At 38.1% G+C, this 10,674-nt stretch overlaps 1 protein-coding gene across 1 annotated transcript in view; it reads left to right on the plus strand.

The window, feature by feature from the left end:
- pvrl2l (PVR cell adhesion molecule related 2 like) overlaps positions 1-10,386 on the plus strand; it is a 149,632-nt gene extending 139,246 nt beyond the window's left edge. The window contains exons 7-10 of the mRNA XM_084423506.1: positions 2,794-2,926; positions 3,120-3,177; positions 4,330-4,434; positions 9,295-10,386. Of these exons, the coding sequence (XP_084279632.1) occupies positions 2,794-2,926; positions 3,120-3,177; positions 4,330-4,434; positions 9,295-9,495 (497 nt within the window). The 3' untranslated portion in view covers positions 9,496-10,386. The remainder of the gene's footprint in view (positions 1-2,793; positions 2,927-3,119; positions 3,178-4,329; positions 4,435-9,294) is intronic.
- The last annotated feature ends 288 nt before the right edge of the window (positions 10,387-10,674 follow it).

Below are 10,674 nucleotides of genomic sequence, written 5' to 3' on the forward strand. Positions count from 1 at the left end.
TTTAGTACAAGGCAAGCACTTCAAATGAATTAAACCTTTGTCCTGTTTTCTGAGTAACATTAAGAATATCTCTATAGACTGTTGCAACACCTCCACCATGACCAATCAGACGAGGCTCATGCTTATAACAGTAGCCTGATGGAGTAGATTCATTAAGACTGAAAGATTTGGTTTGGGTCTCAGTGAGGCAGATTACATCAAAACTATTATCTGTGATCATTATCATTTCATTTACAATATTGTTTTGTTTTTAGCTTGTCTTCATTCTACTAAAATTGCAAGGATTTTTCAAGTTCCCTTCCTGCCCTCAGTGTTTCTCGTTTAATTGCAAGCTGTTTGTTGCGAGACACTACTCAACAAACTAACAATCCGCACAGCACGAGCTACGACCCAAAATAAGCAGCTTCAGAGGAAATTTACCCCAGCCAAATAAACGCACTGCAAATGTGAGAACGAGAACCCACCAACAGAGGAGACATGCGGAGGAATAGTAGCTAGTCTAAGCCGTGAGCTGATGAACAGCGTGCGATATATATGCAGGATTGCGCGATATGCAACAGCCATTTGTTTAGACACATTTGTTATAGATGAAGTTTCAGGTTGCTTTCGGTGCCTGATCTATATGATAAACCCCACTGATACGTGCACACACACTCGCTCGGGAGGACATTGATATAATAAATGCTCTTGTTTAATATCCACAGCAGGTAAAAATGATTGCTGAAGGTTTCGTGCTGCGTGGCTATCAGCTTTTATCAAATAAAGACTTTTTTTCTAACATTCATCTGATCTCTCCACTTCGATGCTGCTGTTGAAAGACTGGTGTGTTTTAAGAGTGTCCAATATTGTTTTCGCCCCCCTACAAGTCCTCAGTGTGTGAGCTTTCATGCATTTCTGTGGCTCACTGCCCGGTTTCATCAAGAATCTGTTTTATATTAAAAATGTATGTGTGACCACAAGTGTGTGTGCGTGCAAGTAATGAGCACATCTGTTTCTTTACAATCACTGGAAACAGAGTTAAACTAATCCGTCCAAAAAAAGCTGCAATTCACAGAAAGATCACCATTGTGACTTTGCAGATCAAATGTGCATTTAGGAATTTACAAAATGGCAATCCTGGTGGACAGCGGCGTTACTGCACTGTTGTTTCCGTCCAAACGCAACTGAACTCTTCCTGTCTTTTCCTACCTCTCCCAGTCGTCATACCTCATTTCAAGAGCATTTCATTGGCATGACAATAGACAAAGTTTCAATAAAATATTCAGTGATGGCAATCCCCCTTTCTATATCTCTCTGTCTCACCCCGTCTCTCATCTCTTTCTCTCACTTCCCTTCTGTCTCATCAATCGCTCTGAAAGCAGTGGGGCTTACTAATTTTAGCATACCCACCCCAGCAGCAAGTCTCAGCAAGCTTTGCCTGTGAATACCTCATCAAACTGAGCCGCACTACAAAGCACCTTATCACTCCAGCTTTAAATGTCTAACTGCGAAGGGAAAGATAAGGAGCTGTGGTGCATTAGTTCTCAAACCGGATTACTGGTCCGGGGGACTAATGGTGGACATCACAATGGAGATGAAACAGAAAAAAAGGCTGATAGACATCTCTTTACACATCCAATTTGGGCCAATTTCAAATGTGGTTTATATCTGGTATGTGGTCATCTGACCTACATCTGAACCAGGACTGTGCGAAAGTTTGCACTGTATTTTACTGTACGGCCACTTTCAAAGTACTTACAGTGTACTTACCAAGTAAGTACTGTATAATATAAGGTAACTACATGGGTTAAGGTTAGGTTTAGGGGTAGGTTCAAGATTAGGACCTAGTTATTACCCATTTATTGTAATCAATACAATAAGTATATAGTATGTACATGCGAAATGGGACTGTAAAATAGTGCTATCTATATATATAGCGTTCTGTCTGTCTATCTATCTATCTATCTAGCGTTCTGTCTGTCTGTCTGTCATTCTCAAGGCCTATACAACTTTCAAAGGCATTATTCAAGTCTTGACAAACTTTTGACAAAATCGTTTTTCTAGTTAATTTATGAATTAGCTTTAAAATTTATTTTTAATTCGACTTCCTTACATTCAATCTTGAATTACAATTATTCATGTTTGCTGCCACAGTCCAAATTCAATTCAAATTCAATTCCTGAATTGTCTATAATGCATTAACTATTCAGTTCTGAATGGCACACAACCCTGATATCAACTATCTGTTTGTCCTCAGAATTCAGTCTAAAATCCCCACTTGGCATTCAGGTGGTTAATGAACGTATGGAAATGCCTACCAGTGCATCATGGGAGCACACACGTGCCACCGCTGGTGAGCGATAAGAACAAGAGCACTTGCTGTTATATGTATTTATTTTAGAAATGTTAAAATCCGCTGCCTCTGCATGTCAAATGACATAAACCTATTACAGTAATCCTTCCTCATAGTCCCCACAGCCTGTTTCATGTAGTTACAAGCTGTTTGGAAAACCAAATGCTCCAAAAGAGGATCGAACCGTGCTACTGAAATGATCCGCGTGGGTGCTGACCAACATCCGTGTGACCCGCTGAACACGGAGCGGATCTTTTCACGTGTAATCACAGTCGGCTATATGTCCAGGCTCAGATAGCATATGCAGATATGATTTGATAAGATGATAAAAATCAGTCAGGAGGTCTTGCAGTGTAAAGGAAATTCTTCATTCTCTTATATCTGTTTACATGGGTGGTTTGTACTTTAAGAGGACAAAAAAACACTCAAAGATAATTGTATGTGTCTCTTGCTTCTTGTAGATCAACCTTTACCAAAAGTCACCTCGCCCGGACCAGTTATCGGGGGCATCATTGCAGCCATAATGATTCTGTGTTTGATCGGCGCTGGCGTGGCCATGTACCACAAACGCCGTCAGAGGACCGAGAACGGAGAGTAAGTGTGAACGCGCACCCACAAACACAATCACACATTCATGTGAAACATCCTTTTTTTTTCTCTCCTGGCTAGAACACCCAAGCTATTTTCATCTCTTTCATTCTCAACTCATCTTAATTTGTGCATTCGCGGTATGGCATACATGCGCTCCACGGTTATTGCTTAACATCTCCTTGTATTACTTTTCCAGAGGCCCCCCCAAACACAAGCCACCTCCTCCGATGAAGTCTGGCAGCTCAACAGAAATGGTGAGCGGACATTTTTTCCATCAGTCACCTCTCAACGCTCACATCAAACATTCTCTTTCGCTTTCTTCATTACACAATGTTGAGATTACTTACAGTTCTCCAGGCTACGCGCGGCAATTAAATCAGAGCTGGTGAGAAGACACATATACATAAACCACCATAAAAAAGATCTTTGAATTGAAACCTTTGAAGAACAAACTTCGTATTGGGACGAGGGAAAATTTGTATTGCTCAAAATAGGGTAATTGCGTTTCCCACGGTTAACGATTATTTCCTGTTCGCTTGGTTGGTTTTGGACCACATTTGAAACAAATTTGTATTGTGAAGTATGTAAAAGCAAGCCGAGCGAAGAGAATGAGAATTGCTAATGTTGCCCTCGGGTTATGGTCGAGAAAGAAAGGGTTAACATGGGGGTAATGTGTATTGATTGAAGCTTAATGTAGAACGTGTGGGTGGAGATAAATTTGTGTGTGCATACATGTTCGTGTATATGTGTGCGCACGAGCAAATGAGCCTGTACATCACAGGCATCTTTCATCTCGGCTGCCCTAAAAAAGCTGATTAATTCAGCTGTCAGCACCCTCAAAATATGTGATTATGAGATCTCGCTTCATGTTTGCTGAAAATAGCGGCTGCAGTAAAATATTATTATATTTTTAGCAGCTTATTTCACTGAACACTGCCTTTTACCAGTGAAAACTTTAGATTAGCCTTTGAGACCTGGTAATTTAATACTGTTCAAAAGTTTGGGGTCACTTTTCTTTTTTAAAGAAAGAATAAATGTTATTCAGCAAGGACGCATTAGATCAAAGTGACAATAAATACATTTATAATGTATTTAAAAAAGTATATAAAAAAATATTTTAAATAAGTGCTGTACTTTCTATTCATCATCAAATCCTGTAAAAAAATCCAACTTTTTTCAACATTGATAATAAATAATTCTTGAGCAGCAAATCAGCATATTAGAATTATTTCTGAAGGATCATGTGACACTGAAGACTGCAGGAATGATGCTGAAAATGCAGCTTTGCATTCATAAATATATAAATAGTTTTATTTTAAAAAGTTGGCAGCTGAGCAAGATTCAGACTCGTCTGCACTAAAATGTGCGTGCTGAACTCCTCATCTCATGTGTTTGTCCCTCTATAGCTGAATAAACCTCAGGACAAGGCCACAGCCATCACAGAAACCCAGCCGCTCAGCAATCATCCCGAGACATACTACTATGAAACTAACTCTGGCGAGCCCGTTACGGTAAGATCCCTTTTCCAAACGTTGTTGTGCAGTGCTGAAAGCTGTGAATCCCATTCCATGAGCATCCCTCATTCGGTGGCGTCTCATTTCTCCTTTTACGGTGTTGGAATGAATGACTTCAGGCATCCTGAATGACTATAGGCTGTCAAGCAATTCAAATTTAGTATCTATCTAATTACACGATGTGCAGATTAATTAATTGTGAATTAATCATTTAAAGTCATTATTGTGTTAGATGGCAATGGCATTGAATAGACATTAAAAAAAAGTAACTTTAGAAAAATATTTAGATTTTATTACACAAACTTTTCAGAAGTTGCACCTGAAGTGGCATTTAGGTATATTTTCACAGACTGTTTAATGCAGCTCAGGGGTGACATGAATATGAATTAATTATATTATTTATTAATTATAATATTTCTGAATCATTGACTCACTCATTCCGTTAAAACCATTCAGTAACCGATTCATTCACACCGCTGTGTGTTGCTCTACAGATCTGATGGGGCTTTGTTTGGAACTATATTCATCTGTGAAATTGAGCAAAATAAGGGAATATGGTGTGTAAAATGTAAGGAGAGTATGTAATGCAATGAGAGAGAGAGAGAGAGAGCATGCACGCACTACTGTTGCATGTTCTTGATTGCTGATCGTTCACTCGGCACACGTGTAATTTGGATTAAAACTAAATCGTAAGTAAACCATGAACTGTTACCTTATTTATGTATAACGAGTGGTTCCCTAAATTTTAACAGCACGTTGGCAAGTCAGGAACGCGAACACACAAACATCCGAAGCGCTCACCCCTAAAACCCTCAGCGCGGAATACTGTCATTTGTCAGTGAAAATAACTGAAGGAAATATATATTTGCTGAACAAATTAAGCCAACTAATATAATTTATATTCTTTTGGTTTCTCTACCCAATACATTTAAAAATGACAAATGCAGTGAAAATACAGGTATCGGTATCGGTACTCTGTATCGGCAAGTACCAAAAATGAAAGTATCGGTGCATCCCTAATTTATATAATTATTTAAAGGTGCATTAAGCAACTTTTCATGTTAAAAATACCTGTTTTTCTAACCCATACATGCTTAAACAATTGCCTGATGGGCTGAATGAGCCCTTCTATGATCACTGCGATTGCCTCTATAATCCTGTACAGTAAAATAAATAAGAGGGATTCGGGACGGAATCGACTGGGCGTGACGTCATGCGCGTTCACGCTCACCTGGCTATGTCTGGCAGGTTTGTGTATTCGCCGCCATTATCCGCATCAGCGAAGACAACTCAAGCGACTTTTGCAAAAGTAGAAGATGGATTCAAAGAGACCGGCTTCTAGTTCATCCCAAACCCCAACGCAAACTCCACGTAACCGCGTGCACAACTCTGGTTGCAGTTTCGCGTGTCGCCAGAAGGAGGCATAGTTCTGCAAAAACTCAGAGACTTGCGCAATGCACCTTTAATAACTGTTTTGGACACGAATATCATGCAGTGCAGCAGGTAATTACATGCGTCTTTACATATGGCTATGGCTTCCAAACAAAGCTATCTGTCTGGAGCAGAAAAAGAAAATGCGCCAAGAACGAAATAGGTATCTATTTTTGTAACATTTCAAATTTTTATTTAGTCAAACCATTAAATTGGAGAAATAAAAAATAACTACTCCAGTCCAGATCAATGGGTTGTGGGGTCATATCGACGCGGGCCCTTCACAAAATTTAGCTTAGGGCCCCCAGAAGCGTAGGACCGGCACTGATTCCATAGGACGAAATCAAGTCGTTCCACTCAGATATACGTCACAATTGGGAAGAAAACTTCGGTTTCATGCCGACTTGAAGACGCTGCTGTCTTGCAGCAGGCGGCTTACACTCTTATGCTAACGGCGAAAGCTAGTGACTCATAACGATGCGTGGCATGTGCTAACACTGCCAAAGGGTCTTTTATGTGGATTAATATGATGAGCTGGTTATTTCATCAACTATGATAACCGTAAAGCCAATTACTACAGCGGATGTGTGTATGAAGGCCAGACTCAGAAACGTACCTTTTGTGATAAAGCCCCCAGGGCTCTAGTTTGCTCTTTCAATAACTGCCTGTATTTATTGTTTTAGGTGATTTAGCCAACAGGGTCGGGCATTATTCAGAATTTTAAGAATTGGCTCCATTTAATTTGTGAATTTGAATGGAATTGGCCACACCCCACAGGAAGTATTGTGCATTTCAATCAAATTCAACACAGGCACACAACAGAGGAATAATTGTGTGCATCATTAAAGTAATTAATCATGTGTATTTATGTATTCTAAACTGTGCTGGGAATAGTGTTTTTCTAAACTTTTAGTATTATTAAAATATATTATTTTAATAATAATATTCATATTATTATGTTTTACATTACATATATAAATATAGAAAACATTCATTTATTATTACTTTTTTAGAATGTTTTAGATTTTTTCATGGTCTGTGATCACATATTTATGGGTAATTTAAACTGAATAAAAATGCATTTACAGCTCTTTGAATGTCATTTTAGTTCCATTTAAATTTCAGTTCTGCATCTTGTATCAATTTAAATGAAAGAATTTTAAAGGCAATTTATGGCGCATATCCCTGAGAGAAATAAAACCCTTTTTACATCCTTTCTGTGTCCAGACCTTTATAAAAAGGTTAAACGACCAGGGGTGAACTGGCATCACCTTATGTTATGACATAAAAAAGAACATTCACCTCACATAATTAGAAACCAACTTTTGCTTCAATCATTCAGACACCGATTCACACACGTACATGCAAGAGATAGCGATCACACCATATTAACACTTTTAAATTAAATTTTTGCTCACTGAGAGTCAGGAGGTGAAGTGTTCTATCAAATCGTTTTATCAGATGAATCTTCATTCGGTATAAATTAATTCTAATAAATAAGAATGTGTGCTTCTGTTCTCAAGCTATTATACTGATGCTTAATGACCGATTGAGGATCTATTAAATTGGCATTAGTACCACCTCAGTGATTGTAATGAATTGTGAATGTGTATACGTGCAGCTAGTTACATGTGTCTGAACCAGACGTGTGTGTCGTGACAAAACTACATCTCAGCCTTAATAATCAGAGGAGCTGTTTGAAATAGTTTTGCGAGGAATTTTATTCATTGTTTTTTTATTCTTTAAGTAAGGGATCATCCATGGCTAGCTGTGCATTTAATGCTTTTAAAGGGATAGTTCACCCAAAAATGAAAATTCTATCATCGTTTACTCACCCTCAAGTTGTTCCAAACCTGTATGAGTTTCTTTGTTCTGCTGAACACAAAGGAAGATATTTGGAAGAATGTTTTAATCAAACAGATCTCGGTCCCCATTGACTTCCATAGTAGGAAAAAATATATACTATGGTAGTCAATGGGGACCGAGATCTGTTTGGTTACAAACATTCTTCCAAATATCTTCCTTTGTGTTCAGCAGAACAAAGAAACTCATACAGGTTTGGAACAACTTGAGGGTGAGTAAACGATGATAGAATTTTCATTTTTGGGTGAACTATCCCTTTAATTCATGTGGAGGCAAAGAACCACCTGACGCGAACTGGAAATCGCAGCTAGCCGTGGATTTTCCCACTTATACCATGGTCATTCGCCAGCATTGACAACTCAAATCTGTTATTGACGTTTGCAGCGTCCAATATTGGACCGGACAGGTAACAATGACGGTTATTCTCGTCAGTTATGGATCATTAGGTCAAGCATTTTGCCCGCTTTCAATCAGACACAGAGAGATAAAGTATTGTGCAAGATTACATTTATTTGAATGAATGAATTATAGCATTTATTTGAATTAATTATCGAGAGGGAGAGATGAGCGATGCGTGTGTGAATTACCTGCATCTGTGCAGCGTCTTTCTCTATTAACAACAAAGCTGTGAGTTTAATTACTTACAAACCAGTGATGTTAATCCCTCGTTGCTGAGAAATATAGGCCCGGTTTCACAGTCAGGGCTTAGACTAAGCCAGGATTAGACCATAGATCAATTAGGACATTTAAGTAATTTTTATAAACATGCTTAGAAAACAACATTACCGATGTGCATCTTAAAACTAAAAAGGCACTGATATATTTTTAAGATCAGTCAGTGCAAGTTTATTTCAGTGGAAACAGCTCAGACTTACATTTTAGTCTAGGACTAGTCTTAAGCCCTGTCTGTGAAACCAGGGGATAATGTATCGATTCAGCTGCGAAGCTATTTTGTTAATAAAAGCCGCAGGCAGCATTGACAAGTTTCTCTGTGTGTGCAGCGCGATCTCCGATCTCTGTGTGTCTTCAATGAAAACAGTGCATTAATACAGAATGGTGATTAAACTGTCTTGGAATGGTTTTAAAGGAATAGTTCACCCTAAATGAAAATTAAGTCATAAATTACTCACCCTGGTGTTTTTCTAATGCCGTATGACCTTATTTTTTATTAATGTACCACAAAAGGAGGATTAAAAAAAAATCCTTATAGTCACACGAACGTGCAAATAATACATTACATTACATTTCATATCGTATACCCACAGCTTGATTCTGCCAGCTATTTACTGCCATTATATGGACGAGTGCGAAAGGGACATTTAAAAAAAAATTCTCATTCTGTGGTCCATTTAAGAAAGAAGGGCAAACGCCATTAGAACAACACCAGGGTGAGTAAATTATACTTAATTTTCATTTTAGGGTGAACAATCCTTTTAACGCACACCTTCCAGCCAATCAGAATCAAGTATTCAGATAAACCATGGTATAATTCATTATATGTTATTTTCGAAGGATTATGCATTTAAATAACTTTACTCTATGCTTTTATTGTATGTGCTTCAGGATCTGGATGATGACAACATGGGCCCTCCCGCTAACGGCGGCACCCCCAATGTCTGGGACGGCTCGGGACACCCTCCTGATAATGAGTCGACCAACGAGACTCTTCCACCATACGCACCAGCTGACCAGAATGATATTGAAGCTAGCCATGCTTACATAGCCCGTGAAGAAAGTTTCATGTCTCAGCCCATGTTGGTCTAAAAACGTAGGCCGTGCCTGCGATTTGCACTGCCACCGTCCTACCCAGCAGCGGACGCCCATTACAGCACAGCAGGCTAAAGTCCACGGCTCGGCACACACACATTGGAAACCACCCCAGCCTGGTGCAAGTTTTTTTTTCTTTTTTTTTTAAGTGGCTAAATTACCTTTTAACCTATTCTCATGGTTTTGTTGGATGGTCCATGAAACATATTGATATCTTTTGGACCCGTGTTCATTAGACTTTTGACCGATTTTGGACATTTAACAAGTTCTTAGTACTTCAGAAAAGCAAACTTAAAAAAAATGACGGTAAAACAAAACCATGAGAATCGTAGTTATTCAGTTTTGAGGTACTATGTTATATTTTAATCCTGGTTATGTGAAAAGCAAACATAGTCGCACCAGTTTGACTTGACAAGCATTTAATTTTCCTGAAAGGTCTAAATATAAGAATTTGCTTTCAGTATTTTAAAATACACTGCATATACTGTGAAATCTTGCTTATGTTTCTGATCTCTACATTTTTATTCTGCGATCTTGGTGTAGTGCTCTTTTAAAGCTTTAGCTTCTGTCGGTTTTGTGCGTTAAGGGAAAACGTTGTGGTATATGCAATGTATTTTACATACAGCAAAAATGTATTTTTATATTTTATATTTGATGTCATTTTGATCGATTATATCTGCTAAAAACAGATGTATGCATTATTTTCTTATTTTTGTTTCTTTGATTCTTTGGCGTGTTCATTGTTTTTGAAAAGTACCAAATAAGTTCTGTAAATAATTTAAGAAAATAATATATATATATATAGCTAGTCTAACATGCGTCAAAAAAATATAATATTAAAAAAGAAGAACAAAAAAAAGAAAAAATGCAAACAAATCCAAAAAAAGAGGTGCAAAATGAAAAAGTGTACATTTTTTTTAACATTTATTTTAACGGGTATTACTAAAGTCGTTTGCTGATGTTTTACTTATTGATACGTGTGGATTTTGTTACTGTATAATCTGCATGGCATGGTTGGCTGCTTTCCTAAAAACAGTGGGCACCTGTCGCAACCTTTCCTCGCTCCCCTATTTTCTGGTCATAAGAAGCACAATACGCATATAGAGATGCTGATCATTTGGATCATTTTCTGCACTTCTGAAGCGAAACATTAATGTTAAAGACCTTGTGAAATCT

This window comes from Rutilus rutilus (assembly GCF_951802725.1).
Source record: "Rutilus rutilus genome assembly, chromosome: 11".
NCBI lineage: Eukaryota > Metazoa > Chordata > Actinopteri > Cypriniformes > Leuciscidae > Rutilus > Rutilus rutilus.